Source organism: Rhinichthys klamathensis, unplaced genomic scaffold (genome assembly GCF_029890125.1).
Source record: "Rhinichthys klamathensis goyatoka isolate OS25496 unplaced genomic scaffold, OSU_Roscu_1.1 h1tg000314l_1, whole genome shotgun sequence".
Taxonomy (NCBI): domain Eukaryota; kingdom Metazoa; phylum Chordata; class Actinopteri; order Cypriniformes; family Leuciscidae; genus Rhinichthys; species Rhinichthys klamathensis.
Window position 1 is genome coordinate 961,665 of NW_026606832.1, and position 19,984 is coordinate 981,648.

At 41.1% G+C, this 19,984-nt stretch overlaps 1 protein-coding gene across 1 annotated transcript; it reads right to left on the reverse strand.

Moving 5' to 3' along the window:
- Positions 1-8,604: 8,604 nt before the first annotated feature.
- Positions 8,605-9,643, reverse strand: LOC130105335 (olfactory receptor 2AT4-like). Its single transcript, XM_056271322.1, has one exon. It carries the CDS (start codon positions 9,613-9,615, stop codon positions 8,605-8,607), a length of 1,011 nt encoding a protein of 336 aa, XP_056127297.1. The 5' UTR covers positions 9,616-9,643.
- Positions 9,644-19,984: the final 10,341 nt, after the last annotated feature.

A 19,984-nucleotide genomic window follows, 5' to 3' on the forward strand; every position in this document is an offset into this window, starting at 1 on the left:
TAAATAAAATGTGCAAAATGGTATTGAAAAAATACCCTTAGAAAGAGCTACAGTAGAAAGAGCTACTGAACATAAATAAAATGTACAAAATGTGGATATGAATCCAACTGGAAAAACTTGTGAAAAGATATATTTTGATTAGTCAAATAGCATATAGTGAAGCTCTATAGCCATCTAGTGGTTAAAGTGATGTTTATTTTATTTTAAAACTGCATTTTCCAAAAAATGGCCCAAAATCTTACATTAAACCATGTAAAATTATCCATGTTATCTCCATGAATGAAAGTTAGAAATCTGGGTCTTTTATAAAGTGAATTTGACATAAAAGGCTGTTTTTTTGTTGTAAAAAGCCTATTTAAATAAATATTTATTTATTTATAGAAATTTAAAATGTATCATAAATCCTCCAAAAACTGCACAAATGTTGGGTAAAAACATTAATAAACAGAGTAAAATTACGTTTGTAAAAAAACAAAAAAAACTTTTATTCTGTTACAAAATTAAATGTTATTGTCTGGGGTATAGAGCATCACAGTCCCGCCCACAGCCCGAGAGCGCTTCGGTGCCGAAAGTAAATTTCCCATTCATTTCTCCCATTGACATTTTGGAAAAACCGTATCTAAAGAGTTTTAGAGCATGTCTGAGGATAACCAGCTATGGCTGAACTCATAAGCATACAACATATCATTTCGAGTGAAAAAACGAAGAGAAAATCCAAGTAAAATCAAAGGTACGACTGTGTACATATTTTCATTTCCAAGCGAAGGAACTACTCATCCCATAAACCACCGCGCCTCACTGAAGTCGACTGAAGCCACAACCGCGAAAGAGCCTTTTGAGCGACTTCCAAATCTGACGACGGCCACGCAAACTTTTTCCTCCAGTGAATTTTATATAGTGGAATGTGCAGGGAAACTCCTTTTCTGATTTAATGAAGCTTATATGTAAAACACATTGAGCATCTGGCTCGCTCATAGGCTGTACTGTGGCAACTGCACATCCAATGGCGCGGGCGCCTCTGACGTGCGACCAATGAGCTAGCCCTACGTCATTACACGATCTTCAGTCTTCACGGACCTTCGCGGGGTTTAACCATAGACTGTAAAAAAATAGGGTTTAACCAGACCAACATGACATCATGACTTTGCGTAAACATACACGCCACTTTCAATTCAAGTGGCGTGTTATCTATACGCATTTTGAGCTATCCGCGTGTATGTCCACGCCGAAATCTTTTGCGTGTATGTCTACGCCATTAAACGTCCGAGTGATTCCGCGTGTATGTGTACGCCGTTAAATGTCCGAGCGAAACGAAGCAAAATCTATATCTACATCTGTGGAGCGATATTTCTTTTCCTAGGATGGTAGGAGAAGACTCATAAATGGTATTAACCCCAGTGACGGGTAGGTTTAGGGACGGGGTTGGGGTAGGTCACATATTTATATATACATAATACAGTAATATAACGTTAAGTCAAAGGCGTTGATAAACACGCTGAAAAGCGATTATGCGTGTTGATAGCACGCCAAAAATGGAAATACGAATTGGCGTGTCATACATACGCCATTTCATGAGATCAGTCTGACCAGACAGTTACACGGCACGCACTGTGATGCTCTATTTGTATTTTAACAGAGCAGCTAACACCATTAGCTGTCAACATTGAACATTGAATATAAGGGAGATTTCCCAGAATCCATCCCCAAAATAAGGGAATTTTTTTTACACGATTCTTACCCACAAACTTTAAAAATAAAGCACTAATCATTAAAAGTCTAAAGAGTTTATAACTACATATGAGTGAGAGAGAAAGAGACAGTGTGTGTGTGTGTGTGTGTGTATGAGAGAAAGAAACAGTGTGTCATTTTTTAAACATTTTTTATCAGAGAATGTTTAAATACTAATATCAGCTTACGAGGGAAACGGTGGTGCTTCGGGGACTGCTGGAGATGATTAGGGAGAGGTCTGTGCCCCTTTACCGATCAAAGCGCGCGCTGACACGGAGTAAAGCCTTGTTTATACTCGACGCGTCCGCACGAGCGCGGCAAAAATGACGCGTTGGGTGCGCAAGACCGGTGTTGTGCCGAATTTCGACCCCCTGCCAAATTATTACCCCCCTCGTTGAAGTCAGTACCTGATTGCCTAATCCCAACACCGCCCCTAATCCTAACCCCTCCCCCACAACTAATCCTAAACCTACCAATGCTAGGGGGGTAATAATTTGGCGGGGGTCGAAATTCGGCACAACACCGGCAAGACCCCATTTCGCTTGGCTGTGTGCACACCGTTTTTGTAACAGCGCGCGCGACACCGCATCCGAGGATGAACGACTTCAAGCCGAATCTGCCCGAGCTTGTAGGCTACGTCTCACACAATCAGAGCGTAATATTTTACGGGATATTTTACGGGAAAATACTAAAACGGGAAGACAGCGGGAAAAGAGCTAAAATACGTGAGAAACCCGGAAAAAACGGGAGGGTTGACAGCTATGGCTAACACTGACAGCGGCAAAAGCGACGCATGCGCTTTTCACTTGTAAAACTCAAGGGTGTATGGGTAATGTAGTCTCTGCTCTCGGTGGGACGAATTAGGAGGCGTGCATTGTGAAGGCAGCTCTGAAAAACGGCAGCGCAGCCAAAGGATTAAAACAGATGTGCAAATGAGCGTACCGGTACGCTAAAAGCACGTTCTGGGCGCACGGAGAGGTGGCGGTACGCTCAAGAGCTATATTTGGAAGTGGCGGTACTGAGTACCGGTGCGTACCGGCCCACTTAAAGCACTGATAACGCCTGACGAAGACCCTTTGGGTTGAAAAGTTGTTAATTTTAATAAATCCTTGGGAGCAGAAGTGGCAATGTGCCGATTCTTGTTTATTTTTTAATTTGATGCTTCATTTGATTGAGCACCTGCCAAAAGTTTTTTGGATGTGCACACTATTTCTTCTTTTTTAAATGATAACTACACACCAATCAATTTATGAGAAACATTCATTGGATTATTTTTTGTTTTATTTATTTTAATTGAATATTATTAATATTATGTACTATATTTTAAAGCAAATATCTTAAATAAGACAAAAATTAAAATATATTACAGTTGATGAATCCCACTGGAGGATTCCGGATTTTGAGCCTTCACATTGATTGTCTCACACAGAACACCTTTTAAGGACATTTTATAATGAAAACATTAACGATAATGGATTTGATAATGTTTTTAAAAATACAGAAACTGAAAAATTACTATATTGCACATGACTCCAGGAAAATGTGGCAAGATCTAACACGCATCACAGACTATAAAGGCCAGACATTTGCAAACAGCTCTTCATCTCTGCCTGATGAGCTCAACCTCTTCTATGCATGATTTGAAGCCCTGAACACAGAGCCCTGTACAATGCTGGAAGTAACTCCTGATGAGGTGGAACAGGTAATAACGCTAAACCCTACTCAGGTTTACAAGTCACTGAGTAGAGCGAAACACACGCAAGGGGGCATTGTTTTGAGAGTCTCGTCAAAAAACACATTCTGAGCATCATGCTAGCAAACCTGTACCCACAACAGTTTGCATATAGGAAAAATAGATCCACAGAGGATGCTGTTTGGGAGACTTTGACTGTCTGGATCTGATTTGTAATTAGATGAGTGAACCCCTCTGGATGCCTGTCAGAGCACAGTTTAATATAAGGATGAGGAGACAGGTATGCAGGTTTAGATGATGAATTGATAAAGGATAAGCCGCAGGGGTACAGGTGTTTTACAGGTATGTCTGACCGGCTGGGTCAATGGCACGTTGGTAAGTTGCAGCTCCGTAAGCTTGTTCAGAGGCGTCTGAGAAGATATGGACCTTGTGAGTAACTCCTCCAATCCCGACTGCAGGAGGGACATAAGGACGAGGAAGAGAAACACTAGGAAGGCGGCAAAGTTCTTCTTTCCACTGCATCCAGGAGTGGAGCAGGTCTCTCTGTTGGTTCCAAAGGTGCTTAACGATCACTTTCACATGGGTTGTGTAAGGAAGGAGCAATCCCAAAGGGTCATACTGTGTAGCAAGGACCCTATAAATTTTGCGTCTCATAGTTCACAGGTCGGTGTTTATAGGATAAGGTATCGGACTGCCAATTCCAACTCAAAACTAACGTGAACACAGGGACGTCGGACTTCTCCTGCGTCAGCCACAACTCCACACTAATAGCTCGAGCTTCGTGAGGTAAGTGACTTAATACAGCAGGATCGTTACAGGCCCACTGGCAGATCTCAAATCCAGCTTCGGAAAGGATAATACGCAGGCGATCAATCAGATTTGGGCTGCATCAGCAGTAGCTAGGCTCTGGATGCAATTATCAACGTAAAAACATCTCTTAACAGAGAAACGAATCTCCTCATCCGTCAAGGGGTGCTGACGAGTGTGGCGCTGGAGTGCCTAGATAGCACAAAAAGGACTGGAAGTGGTACCAAAGGGTAGGACTAACCACTCGAAGGTCTGAGCCGCCTCATCCATCTGCAGGTCTCGCCATAGAAAGCGGAGTAGAGGACAAACTTCAGGCAGGAGGCGAACCTGGTGGAACATCGACTTAATATCTCCGCTTTCTCAGGATCCTTCAGCAGACGCCGCTCCCTGCTGCGGAGGGTAGGCAAGACTGAATCTCTTGGAGAATTCAACAACGGCATGTCTCTACGACAAAGAAAGGGAGTGGTGAGGCGATGAACACCCTCTTTCTCTAGGGTAATGGTCTTGAGGTCAATTTAGTTAAGTAGGTACACAAATAGTGAATAGACGTGGAGACCAAGTAAGGTAACCCATATTTGGAATTTGTCCTCTGCATTTAACCCATCCAAGTTAGTGCAAACACATTAGGAGTAGTGAACACACACACACACACACACACACACACACACACACACACACACACACACACACACACACACACACACACACACACACACACACACACACACACACACACACACACACACAATCTGTGTGAGGACATTCATTGACAATGCAATCTCTAGTTCCTTACCCTAACCCAAGTCATCACAACTAAGTGCCTAACCCGAACCCTGGCCTTAAACCTAACCTTATCCCTAAATTCATGGCGTGATTTCACTATTAATGTTTTTGATCAAACAAATGCATCATTGGCGACCATAAGAGATTTCTTTCAAAAACATATAAAAATAGTGTACTCTAAAAGGGACTATATAAAAAAATAGTCCTGAATGTTAGCTTCTCTTTTATATTTTATTAATAAAAACATCAGATAGCATACAGCAAACAGCAAAATCTCTCCCTTAAGGCTCGTACACACCGGGACGAATATCGGCCCGCGTTATTCGTCAGCGTTTTTCAACGCGTTTTTTTGTGTTCACACCCAAGCGATTTTCGCTGACGTTGAGCCGAGTGAACATGCAAATTCATTCCCTGACATTAGATGGCGCTTAATGTAAAACAGAAATAGTCCTATTTTGTAGTCGCTGTCGCGTTTGTCATATAGTTCTTTGTTCCGACACCAACGAGACCAGCAGCTCTACATTCATCTTGCCTTGCATCTTCCTCGTCTTATTTCTTCCCGGCAGTGTAGACCATAGATATCCATAATAAAGGCCATTGGCCAGCAGCGCGGACGAGACATCTAGCCTTTATTATGGATATCTATGGTGTGTAGACGCTACTTGGCGCATCTTCTTCGCCGTTACGTTTGTGTGCTCGGCAAGACCGTTTTGTGTTTGCGCACCACCAAGTTGTGTTTTTCTGTAACTTCAGAAGCTCCAGACACGTGAGCAAAAGCGGCAATCTCATTGGTCGGATAGTTTTTGACGCGGCGCGTCAAACCAAAAAAACGAACCCGAGGCGTTTTTTTAATTTAAAATTACGCTTTTACGCGTGGCGTTTTTCGCGTCGGTGTGCACACTCACATAGGCGCCCTTTGTTTAGTCACGAGGCGTTAAACGTCGGCGAATAACGCGTGCGAAATTCGTCCCGGTGTGAACAGGCCTTTAGGCCACGAATGTCAAATATCGTTCTTACTGTGAACTTTTTGCGCCACCTTGCGGGTAAAATGGTAATTACTCTTACACCTCCTAATAAAATCACATAAAAATGTATTATACTTTTAATCTATATCTATTTATAAGTATTTATTAATGTTAATATTCCTCATTGCAATTTTGTTTTTGTGCAGAAATATCCCAAATTAGATTAAAAAAAAAATACATGAATGAATGCGACTAAATAAAGGATTCTATTAATTCAGCCGCCATGCGCCCCCTAGTGGAAACATATTTTTGATCTAATACAAAACATTTTTTAAAAACTATATTTTAATGTAGTGCAAATATACTAGGGATGCACGATGATATCGGGACAACATCGGTATCGGCCGATATAAGCTTAAAATGACCATCATCGGCAGATATGAATATTTCTGCCGATGAGCCTTGCCGATAGGGTGGCGTGTTTCCTATGCGCACGTGATGCGAACGAAGCATGAGCGCCAGCAACTTAAACTTCCAACTAGGGGTGTGCGCAGGGGCGTAATTTGTGGGGGGATGGGGGGGATATAACCCCCCAATATTTAAATCTATGCATTACGACCCCCCCATTATTTATTCCATGATCACAATATCAGGAGGCATACCCAAACTTCAACCCCCCCAATGTTCAAACCAAATCTACGCCCTTGGGTGTGCGTCTCACGGTTTTTGATCGTGGACGATTAAAATGTCTCCACGATCTGCTTTTGAAGAAAAATCATAGTATCGTGCATTCTATCAGTTCAATTCAGGCGCCTTCATCTCAACATACTGTACAACGCGACGTACATTCACATCACATCACATGTAAACGCAGAGGTAGAGTTACACTCACGGTCACTGGACACCGCAATTCACAAAAGTTCATTATTTGCATGTGCGTCAAAGTCTTGCTAGGTAAACATGTTATTCATGTGCTGATGCGCTGTTCTAACATCCGCTTTTCTGAGCGCGTTACACCCGACGCTCACAGGAACTAAAAGCCTGTCAAACTGGACTAATCTTTCGAGTCTTATTGCGCTGATACTGTCAAATACACACACGGTTTACATAAACAAAGTTGGTTATGTCTAAAGTGAAAGCAAACAGAGAAAATCTGCTTGTCAAATGCGTGTATATTAGACGCGTCGCGTGCAGTTCTTAAAGAGACAGTATAATATGCTGCCGCTTGTCCTTAAAGAGATACTGCACCCAGAAATAAAAATTCTGTCATTATTTACTCACTCTAATGTTGTTCCAAACCTGTATTCATTTCTTTCTTGTGCTTAAATAGACTATGGAAGTCACTGAAGTACAGCAACTGTTTGGTTAGCCACATTCTTCCAAATAACTTTTATAATTTCAACAGAAGAAAGAAACTTGAGAGAGTAAATGATGACAATTTAAATTTTGGGGAGAACTATCTCGTTAATGTTAATAAAACAACAAAACACAAAGAGGAAATCACTCACTGCTCTTGACTGAGAACTTTAATAGAAGCTTTAATAAGCTTTTTTGCACTTAAAAAAAACACACAAATATATCGGTATCGGTATCGGCATCGGGCAAAATTAGTCTGAAAATATCGGCATATCGAATATCGGCCAAAATCCTATATCGTGCATCCCTAAAATATACACCAAGACACGCGATTTATTGTAATGCAAAACATGGATTTAATCACGAGAAGCTAGCAACGTTGTTTAACGGTCCCTTAAATTACAACGATAGTTTTTTTTTGGCAAGTATCAAGTTTAAACCAAACCACATGGGAATATAAAGAGTACACAATCCACGGCCTTCCACAGAAATAAACTGCACACGGTAAGAATAAACTTTTCTCTCTCTGTTCAGCAGGCACTGTCATGTGCATCAATTAATATTACTTTATTCAAATGAGATTGGCGCCGTTCTTTGAAATTTGACAGTTTGTTCAGATTTGAATTATTTTAATTTATTTGAGCATAACACAGCATGCAGGCTACCTAATTTTAATAAGTTTGAAACACTAATGAAAACCGTTAACCTCCACTCCGTCTTACAGGAAGACTTTACAGATAATCTAAAGAATCGATTATTAATATAAATGTTACCAAAATAATTACAAGTAGCCTACGGAAGAGCTGTCACTTTGAAAGCTTTCCTGAAAATGAATCGATTATGGTCACTTATTTATTTATTAAAATAAATGATATAGGCTACTTTCCATGATTTTTTAAAGCACAAATATTACATTTAGTATTTTAATTAAAGAAGCCAAAAAACCTGAACACATGTAATTATAAAAAAATGTTTTACAAGGGCAGCAGGACATGCAACTTTCCATTATGTCTCTTTATTCAATCTTGAATCTTCTGAGCATTTTTTTTTTGTTTTGTTAAATCATCATTGAGGGCTACTGTGTTAAAGAGAGAAGAACTTGTCTATTGAGTTGTGGGAGATAAATGGCCTTCCACATTTATTATAATACAATTTATTATTGGTATGCAATAGAAAATGACTATAATATTAACAAATATTGTAAATACATAACAATATAAAAATAACATGTATGCGTATGCATGCATCAAAACATATAATAGGGAGATGATCTTATTTAGAAATGGTGAACCTATGGACTTTTAGAATCATCCTGTTTCTCTGAACACACCATTTGAGAAAGAACTGTCTGACTTCTTTGATCCTGATGCAGTAGATGAAGGGGTTCACAAGTGGTGGAAGCAGACTGTAGAACATGACCAGGGCGATCCTCTCACTGCTGTTTATCTGAATGTTAGGGATGGTAGAACTGGTGTAAACAATGAAACGTGGCACATAATAGATAATAATGATAGTCAGCTGTGTGGCACAGGTAGAAAAGGCTTTCATACGACCTTGTGCATTTGCTATTCGAAGCACAGACACCAGGATACATACATATGAAAAGATGATGAAAGAGAATGGCACGAGAAGCACAAACATTGCTACACCATATGCAATGAGGTTCTGTTGGCTGATATCTGCACAGGCGAGCTGGTTTATAGACCCAGAGTCACAGAAGCAATGAGCGATCATATTTGGCCCACAGAATGGCAGTTTTATTGTTTGCATTAAGCTGATGGTTGGGGCAATCATTGCAGTAACCCAGGAAAGCCCTATTAAAAGTCTCATAGTACGGTTAGTCATTAAAACAGGGTATCTTAGTGGGTAACAGATCGCCAAGTACCGATCTAGAGCCATGATCATCATAATAAGAGAGTTTAGGGTCCCAAAAAAGTGAATTAGCTGCCTTTGAAACAGACAAAAATATAAGGTAATATAACCGTCATTAAACCAGTAGCGAGAAATGACTTTTGGCAGAGCAACTGTGCAAAAACCAATATCAGACAAGGACAAACTCAGCATGATAATATACATAGGCTTAAAGAGGCTGCGTTCAGTCACAAACAGGACCACAATGAGAGAGTTTCCAGTGATTACAGCGATGTAGATGCAGAACAAAAATGCTGCCATCAGGCTGTAGTATTTGGGCAGAAGTCCAGGGAAGCCCACGATGAAAAACTCGGTTACAACAGAAGCTGCGGTTTCGTTTGCCTGTGACATACTAAAACATACATTTAACATCTGTTTACAAAATAACCAAATGTATCTGCCTTTTACACATGACATACCTTGTAAAAATGGCTTTGATTTGCTAATTTAAAAAAAATATATTTTCTTGAAGTTAAAATTATTCTTGGCAACACTTAAAAATACAATATAATAATGATAATATAAAATTATTTAAATAAAGTTCACCTATGAAATTATAAATTATTGTAAATGATCAAATATATAATTTATAAATATTTTTTTTAGAAATATACATTAATTATAAAACATTATTTAGTTATTAATTAAGATGAAAGAATTTTCCTTAAATTATTTACACATTCTGTGATTTCAAATGTTTGCAAAAATCTAAATGTAATTTTGGTTTGTATTTCAGTTGATCACATGATTACCTTGATTATTCCTCTTTTAAGTTATGTGACATCTGCTTAGAATATTCCTGGCTCAATGTGTCACGTTTCTCAGTGCAGATGCTTGTGGTTTCATTGTTTTATAGGCGTAGAATCAGTGTTAAAGCCTGTAGGGTCCAACATGTCATAAAGGATCATGTTTTGAATCATTTGATGTTGTGAAAGTGGGCTGACCTTTGGGGTTTAGGGAGTGGGGAATGTGTTTTGCTAGAAGATAACTATGGAATGAAGTTTGGCTTGGTTCCTCTTCCCTGATAGATAAAACATTTATTTGCACAACACAGAAACATCAGCAGTTTCATTTCAAATTGGGTGCGACATACATTTTTTTTTCGCCAGCCCAAAGTATCTTAGGCCTATTATTAAAAGTCTCTTTTATGACTTATGAAGGAGCAAAACAGCTCCTTTACGTAATGGATGTGAGCATTTTGTGCCACCTTGTGGGTAAATGATAACGCCTGACGAAGACCATTTGGGTTGAAAAGTTGTTAATTTTAATAAATCCTTGGGAGCAGAAGTGGCAATGTGCCGATTCTTGTTTATTTTTTAATTTGATGCTTCATTTGATTGAGCACCTGCCAAAAGTTTTTTGGATGTGCACACTATTTCTTCTTTTTTAAATGATAACTACACACCAATCAATCAATGAGAAACATTCATTGCATTATTTTTTAATTGAAAATCGATTATTTTATTTTAATTGAATATTATTAATATTATGTACTATATTTTAAAGCAAATATCTTAAATAAGACAAATTAAAATATATTACAGTTGATGAATCCGACTGGAGGATTCCGGATTTTGAGCCTCCACATTGATTGTCTCACACAGAACACCTTTTAAGGACATTTTATAATGAAAACATAAACGATAATGGATTTGATAATGTTTTTAAAAATACAGAAACGGAAAAATTACTATATTGCACATGACTCCAGGAAAATGTGGCAAGATCTAACACGCATCACAGACTATCCACCTTATTCCTGACAAGCTTACTGCGTTTTGAATTATGGGCGGCACTTCCGGTTTGGGGAACTTCCATTCAAAAAGACTGAAACGAATCATTTCAAATCATAAGGTTGCCCTACAAATAAACCTGATCCGTCAGTTTGACTTAATGAGCAATCAGTTTTCTTTCATGTTTTATCTAAGAATAACATGAGAATAACGTAACACTTGGTATTTTAACGTGACATGTTATAACAAGAATATCCATAGTAAGAGCTCTGCATTCTTTTCCTCATGATTATTTTCTTTTTTTCCTTTTGAATTCCGCTGTAATAGTATGACAAAGGTCAACACATACTGCACATTTGTGGTCTGTTCTCCCGATTTAATTTACTATGTATACCATTAATAATTCACTGGGATCCTCTCCAAATCCTCACGTCTCTTTCCAGGTTTGGTTTCACGGGTAAATACAATTTATTATCTGTCAAAATGACTGAAATCACTTTAAAATAGTATCACGTAATGCTGAAGTAAAACACTTTTTTATTAAGGCAACGTTACATAATACAGATCACCACAGTGATATTTAACCGACCGATTTAGCTGTGGAAAGTTGCTTTTGAGATTATTCATGGTCTGTTGAAAGTTAGCTTGTTGATGCTTTTACACTTTTAAATGTCCTTTTAATGTTCAATGGTTGAAGGGTGAGTAGAATAATGTAATGTCATCGTAAAAGGTTTAAAAATCTATTATTGCGTCCATAGAGCTTAGTCTTTCACTGATTGTTTACATCTTACCGGAAGTTACACCCATAATTCGCGCAAAGCGTCATGGGGCGCAGGAATACTGTGGATAAAGGCCGGACATTTGCAAACAGCTCTTCATCTCTGCCTGATGAGCTCAACCTCTTCTATGCATGATTTGAAGCCCTGAACACAGAGCCCTGTACAATGCTGGAAGTAACTCCTGATGAGGTGTTTCACAGGTATGTCTGACCGGCTGGGTCAATGGTACGTTGGTAAGTTGCAGCTCCGTAAGCTTGTTCAGAGGCGTCTGAGAAGATATGGACCTCATGAGTAACTCCTCCAATCCCGACTGCAGGAGGGACATAAGGACGAGGAAGAGAAACACTAGGAAGACGGCAAAGTTCTTTTTTCCACTGCATCCAGGAGTGGAGCAGGTCAGGAGCAGGGCCGGATTAACCATTAGGGCAACTGGGCACTTGCCCAGGGGCCCATGACATCTAAGGGGCCCTGGGCACCAGGGGCGGAGTGGCAATCGGGAGAGTCGGGAGTTTCCCCGGTGGGCCGGTAGTGTTTCGAGGCCGCGAGGGCCGGTCTGATAAAATGTATTCATTGCAAGTTCGCCATGCACACTTGTGGCCCAAGCGAGGGGAAGAAAAAAAGTATTTTAGATAACGGAGCGTATATTTGCACTAAGTGCCTGTCTTTTTCCGAAAAGACGCCCGTCACGGAATAGCTACAGTGGCGTAGGTCGTAGCGCGCGAACTGCTTGATAATAGCTTTTGATGCGCTCGACCCGAGTTCGAATCCGCCTTTTGCCGAACTCTCTCTTCTCCCTTTTCCCAACACATATGAGGTGTAAAATGTATAACCTAACATAAAGGTCTCTAGCGTTATATTTTGCCAACGAAATAAAATCGAAACCATGATATGGCTTTGTGCCTTTATAAAACAGCACAAGACTTTAAGAATAGGCATCCTGTTTGTGCTGAGTGATTTAAAGAAAAGTGCGCTCTTTGCTCACGCGATCAGCACGGTTATCTGGTGTTTTCTCCTAAATAAAAGCTCAAGGGTTTCTTGCAAGTGAAGAAATTAGGACAAAAGTATTTTAATTATCCTGTATTATAGTGTAATGTAGACTAAAATATACTTTTGAAATATTCATTTTCATTTATAGTACATTTATAGGCTATACGGATTTTACGTCATAGGAATAATTATATAAATCATTATTACATTATTATAATAATTGTTTGGCATCCTAAAACACCATTGATAATGTAATGTAGACTGAGACTCTCATAACTAAAAAGATGTTTGAGCCCTCTTTATTGTCCTGGTACAAATCAATGCTTTTTCTTTGTTCAACGAGCAGTTCATGGGTTGAAGCTCTTAATTTTGATCTCTCAAAGAGCACCAGATTGATGCATTTAACCTTAAAATGTACAAAATTTTCTTGCGGGGGAGCATGCCCCCGAACCCCCCTAGAGGCACAGAGGTACACCCAACATAGTTTTACAAATTCCTATGGGAAAGAACGACCATTTAGGAACTTTACTCCAGCATAGTACAACAAAGTTCCTTTTAAGTCAGTAGAACTGTAAATGCCATATTAAAATGTCCTTGGGCAAAATATACATTTGGCCTGCCTAAGAGGGGGCCTACAAGACATTGTGCCCAGGGCCCTCTGAACTCTTAATCCGGCCCTGGTCAGGAGGTAGGTTAGGATCATCCCACTCTCTCTGTTGGTTCCAAAGGTGCTCAACGATCACTTTCACACGGGTTGTGTAAGGAAGGAGCAATCCCAAAGGGTCATACTGTGTAGCAAGGACCCTATAAATTTTGCGTAAGAGGGGGTCTCATAGTTCACAGGTCGGTGTTTATAGGATAAGGTATCGGACTGCCAATTCCAACTCAAAACTAACGTGAACACAGGGACGTCGGACTTCTCCTGCGTCAGCCACAACTCCACACTAATAGCTCGAGCTTCGTGAGGTAAGTGACTTAATACAGCAGGATCGTTACAGGCCCACTGGCAGATCTCAAATCCAGCTTCGGAAAGGATAGTACGCAGGCGATCAATCAGATTTGGGCTGCATCAGCAGTAGCTAGGCTCTGGAGGCAATTATCAACGTAAAAACATCTCTTAACAGAGAAACGAATCTCCTCATCCGTCAAGGGGTGCGGACGGGTGTGGCGCTGGAGTGCCTAGATAGCACAACAAGGACTGGAAGTGGTACCAAAGGGTAGGACTAACCACTCGAAGGTCTGAGCCGCCTCATCCATCTGCAGGTCTCGCCATAGAAAGCGGAGTAGAGGACAAACTTCAGGCAGGAGGCAAACCTGGTGGAACATCGACTTAATATCTCCGCTTTCTCAGGATCCTTCAGCAGACGCCGCTCCCTGCTGCGGAGGGTAGGCAAGACTGAATCTCTTGGAGAATTTAACAACGGCATGTCTCTACGACAAAGAAAGGGAGTGGTGAGGTGATGAACACCCTCTATCTCTAGGGTAATGGTCTTGAGGTCAAGCAGCTGAAGGGCTTCATGGTCTTGCTTGGAACGAGTAAATTCGTTAAACTCACGGTAAGGAATTGTATCCAACTGCCACTATCTCTGAACGTGGTGAAGGAGCTCATCTTGGACAGAAACCAAAGAGGTAAGCAGGCACTGGGAAGGGGTTTATAAGGACAACCCATAGAAGGAACAGGACCCTGAAGTAGGGCTGAACGATTAATTGGATTTGCGATAATATCGCGATATGATGAAACGCGATTTTTAAACCGCAAAAGCTGCGATTACACTCTGGTCACGTGACACGCGAGAGAAAAGCAGTCTGCAGATGTAGCATCAACTTGGCACGCTACGCATATAGGCCTGGCATACAGGAAAGAACAGTTTATGTTTGATTTATGTGATATTATGTTGTAATATATATATAATTAATATATAATGTATAATAATATATTCAGAGAATTTCAGAATCGAGTCTGAGCTAAGTTTTTAAACAGAAGCGTTATGACGCTGCGTACGTGCTTTAGAAACAGCCGTATTCTGCCTCTCTCTCTCTCTCTCTCTCACACACACACACACACACACACACACACGCGCGAAACCGCTCGAACCTTACGAAAAATAATCTTTCATAAAGTTCGGAAAGGTTTAATCGAATTACAAGGACATTCGCGGGCTTTATCGCACTGGTTGTCGCTTTGCTTGATGTTACTCTTGCAGTTCGCGGTCTCGTCCGCCTGAATTTTCCTCACAAATGCTCTACGATTTCCATTACACGAGAGTAGATGTTAAAACTTCATGCTGATTTGTACTCGGCTTTCGCCAAGATAAGCAAAACTAAGACGTAGCTTTACAGTAAACTATGCTTCTCCATCCATTTACGCTTCTTTCCATATGGTGGTGTGACTCACCTTCTGTCCGGCGTTAACGGCTGCAGTGTACTTGGCGCGTCAGCACCGCGACGGCTGCAACTACAGGACCAGCACGACAACCGTCTGGATTGAGCCGAGTAGGGGACATCTCTAGGGTCTTCAAGTGGGCACCTTCCGTCCTCAGTGTTTCGTCGACTAGCCCACGACACCTCAAGAGGGCTCGACAGTGACTCTGGCGTCCCAGAGTCACCCCCCTCCGTCCCCCACTCAACTCAGCCCAGCTTACTGACCTCTACATCCCTCCTGCTGCTGAGACCTAACCACAATCTCACAATCTCTCTGCAACCCAACCATACGCGCCAACCTGTTTGACTAAGGCTGTCGAGCCCCACTGGTGCGTTAATATGCAGTTTCAGTGGCAACGGTTCCGTATGGCTTACCACCTACCGCAAAACACAATATCTGCCCAACTACCCGTCATTCACGCAATATCCACAGGAACGTAAACCAACAGACTCTTCAAGTTTTCAAGAATTCTACGAAACCGTAGCGTGGCGGCCTGTACACAGCCAGCTAAAATCTTTCCGTCTCAACCACAGCCAGTTGCTGCTCCTTTCTGCTGCTTCAGATAAGTTCTTTACTGTGCGATGCAACTCTTGGCCGCTGAATCCGACGTCTCTGAGGAACCGGGTTGTAGAGTGTGCCACAAAACCTCGACAACCCACTTCCACTGGGTAAACCTGGACTCTCCATCCTCGCTGTTCTGCTTCAGTGGCCAGATGAGCATACCGCAGTTTCTTCCTCTCATATGCCTCATCTCCCATGGCACTGTTGACTCTATCAGTTGAACAATGCGTGCTGATCCAGACCACTAGGGTTGGGTATCGGTTGGGTTTTATCCGATACCCGTACCTACTCGGTATTTTTTAAACTGTTCCGGTGCTTAAACGGTTCTTGAAACGGTACTTAAGAAAACGAAACCGCACACACTTTATCAAAAAATAATACCCTTTTATTCACAGGGCCAAACTGGACACAATATTAACTTAAATCTTTAAACAATATAAATTCAAGTAACATATGGTAATAATAAAACCAATATAAAATAAAAAAATGTACATTACATTTTACACATTTACATAATATCAAATAAAACAATATTGTATCAAACAATGTAATATTACTGGAGATTAATAGAGATTACTAGCAGGCAGAGCTGCCAACTCTCACGCATTGACCGTGAGACTCACGCAATTGACCCTTTTCACACGCTCTCACGCCACACATCCATTTTCTCACGCAGAGAAAAATCACGGACAAAGAGGACACCGATAGACAAGACAGAGAAGGTTACTTTTGATATGGAACAAATCCACAGCTGTCAGATTCTGTCAATATTTTTACGAGATTCACACAATAAATAACGTTTTGGCTCTTTGAAATGTGACAGATCGCTGTAGCGCGTCAGTTTAAACGGCACGTGATACAGCAGCCTACAAATCCACTGCTTCTTAGCTACGCAGCGTTGAGTGAACCTATGAAAGAGAACATCTCTGGTTACTGGTGTAACCTATGTTCTCTCAATTGAGAGTGAGGAGTCACGTGCCGATTTGGGCGGGGTCTGAGCCGGTCGGCCATGATGGTAGGAGACGCTATCGGTTGCCAGGGGCAACGCCTTCAGAACTTCACAGAGGCGCGACTAAACATTCCAGAAATAGCGAAAGAGAGACAGCGCAGCTTAGTATTTGTTTACATTTTACATTTTACCGATACGCCGCAGTTTCTTTGGAAGATATGGAGAAGGAAGAGAAATGAAAGGGGTTCTATCGGGAGAGACTAAATAACAATGCAGCCAGCTTAGAGAAACTGTAGATATGTCTGTACTGCGAAATGTTTTAAAAAGACACTTTTTTTAATGACGTACGATTCGCATTGACAGGGGAATGTCCGATCTGTTCGCTTAGCGTTGCACGGCAGGTGCAAATGCACGTATCTGATTCATATCAGATTTATTTCCACATATGAATGAGGCCTGAATGAAACATCAAGTATGACTGAACTCTCGCAGTTTAACGTTACTGCCACAGGTTTGGGGGTTTCTAAGTCTTGCACCCATCCGCAACAGACTTGTTCAGCTTCTAATGACTTAAAGCTTCTGAACTCTTGCATTGTGTGTAGGCAGTAACGTTAGGCACTGATACCATAAACAAACCAGGTAATTAACTTTGTCAGCGTATGTGAAAGGTGGTAGTGCTTTGGTCTTTCGTCCATTCTGTAGCAGGTCGTACGGGTCCATGTTGATGTCAAGTAGTTTCTCTAAATAACGCTGCTTTGTGTTGTTATTTAGTCTCTCCCGATAGAGCCCTTTTCCTTTTGCTTCCCCCTTCTTCATTTATTCCCAAGAAACTGTGCCTTATCGCAAAAATGCAAACAAATATCAAGCTGCTCTCTCTCTCTGTCGCTATTTCTCTCGGTCTCACGGTCGAAGTAACCATGACAACGGATAGCGTTGTAACAGTTCCAGAGTGTTTTCACTGTTACTGGCTGACTATAGCTGTTTTGTAGTTTTCTTCCTGGTCACCAGGGGGCAACACCCTCTGGTAAGGGGGTTAGAATATTGATATGAAGTAGAATGGGTGATCTGGCTTTTAAGCCATGTGGTGGCTCGATTGGAGGAGTCTGGTAAATTAAGAGGGGTTTTGAGTGAGGCTCAACTTTTATGCCTCTTTATGGTTACTCATTGAGGAACAGTGTGTTTGCAATGCTCAATGTAGACCATATATATTTCCTCAATTGGGTTTGTTTGGAGTGCTAGCCGGAATCATCGAATTCAACACGGACGCAACCCCAGCATCAAATCTTCTTTGGGTGGAATAACTTGGTGGATTATATTTTTTCCCTTTTTCAACTTTGCCTTAGGACTACAATTTTTGACTGAGTGAGTTTTTGCTGTGATGAGACTGTGGCCGCCAATGAACTAACTTTGAACTGAACTATGATGCACTGACAATTGGATTGATCATCGCTGGATTACAGGTTCTTTAGGTCCATTACACACAGATTATCCAAATTATTCTTTTATGATTGGGTGGTTAAATTCTTTTGGACTGAGCTAACATCAAATAACTCATGGGGCTTGGTTTTGAGTGATTGTAGAGTATTGTTGCTTTATGACATTGTGATATATTATTTTGATATTTCTTTTGAGCTGGTGTTTGGCAATTATGTTTGGATGTGGTTCCCCCCTTAGATTTTTTTGTGTTTCATTTTGTCTTTGAAATCAGACTAGTGTTACAGCGTATCCTACCAAGATGGCGAATCCTTCCCACAATGCAACACGGAGTGATACGCGTGACGCTCCTCGCGCTGCCGACCAGCTTCCTTTTTCGGCAGAGAAATCTGAGGAGCAGATGGCGCGCGCGCGCCAACATAATATGACGACGTAAGTGCGTCGAGGCGGCGCCCGCGCCATTAGCCAATGTATTGGCTTGATTCTATATGTTATATATTAAAAATATGAAAATCACTGAGAAGGCTGCTTTCAATTTAAAATACTCACGCGCGCTTTGTGAAGAGCGCTCGCGCATGCGGCTGTGAGCGACTCATTGGTTAATGTACTGGCATCTCAAAATGCTTGTATGACACGAAATGAATGTAAACACGGTCTGTCATATCTTAAACCAACAGGACAAACCACATCTTATATTTCAAAAGGGATCTGTGCATTAGTGTGATGCAGCTTATCGTATCTAAACTGAGAAGACAAATCACTTACAGCTCTTGAATGGAAAATGTTCAGACAGCCTACTTTTAAATACTGAAAGCACTCTTTGTTTATTGCTTGTAATATGTTTTTTTGTGTTCCTCTTTATTTACTAGCTTTTATATTTTGAAGCTATATTCGTTTATATAGCCTATTTAAAATTCTTAACATGTTTTTTTTATAATTATTTTTAAAAATACGTATAATTACACAAATAAAGTTTTTAACTGTTATTAATAATATTAATTACGAAAAAAGTAGATCATGAGGTGCCTAAAGATTCCCATCCCTACTATACAATGATTTATTGCTTGTCTTTGTCGAATAATACAGAAGATAAAGAACTTAAAAAGTTATCGCTCCAACGGGAGTGGAAAGCAGGATCATTCGTTCCGATCCGTCATCCAGGAGGGCAAAGGTATCCAAAGTAAGACCTTCATAATGCAGGTGCACTAGAACCACCTTAAGCATAACACGGCCGTTAATGGAAGGCTTATCGCAGAAGAACCTATCTGAGGAGAAACTCGTAAGGTAACTCTTCTCCACAGTAGCAGGATCCTCTGTAGAGGTAGGACTGACATTTACATTGTGCAGGGGGCGAAGATGTAAGCCACAGCAAAGATTGCAGGGCTTCTTCAGGTCACATCGAGCAGCATGGTGGATCTGGCACAACACCAACAGGGATCGTGCCTACGGATCCAGGTCTTAACTTGATCAGGGGTAAGCTGGGTGAAGGAAGCACACTGACTCAGGTAATGCTCAGATGCGTCACAGAAAGGACAATATCGCTTCGTTCTAAAAGGCTTGGCTGGCTGAATGGAACCTCTACGAGGCATGGAAGACTCAACTGGGAAAGGGGACAGGGTTGAGGATGGTGCTGGGGATGTTCCAACTCCATGCAGGATAGGGATCTCTTGCCAGCATGTGAGCTCTTAGATATTAACTCTGCATCGTAACTATGACACCAGGTCTCGTAAAAAAAGCCAATTAGAGAGGTCAATTAGGTTAGGGTTAGAACCAGGTTGACGAAACATATGGTGACGGAAGTCCGCTCTGGGGGAAGCTTGCTCAAAAGGCGTGCGACGTGGGAACCACAACTCAACTCCAACTCCCTCTCATGTCC

What these genes read in the sequence shown, in the direction of transcription:
- LOC130105335 (XM_056271322.1), bottom strand. Translation starts at nt 9,615, where the DNA reads ATGTTAAATGTATGTTTTAGTATGTCACAGGCAAACGAAACCGCAGCT.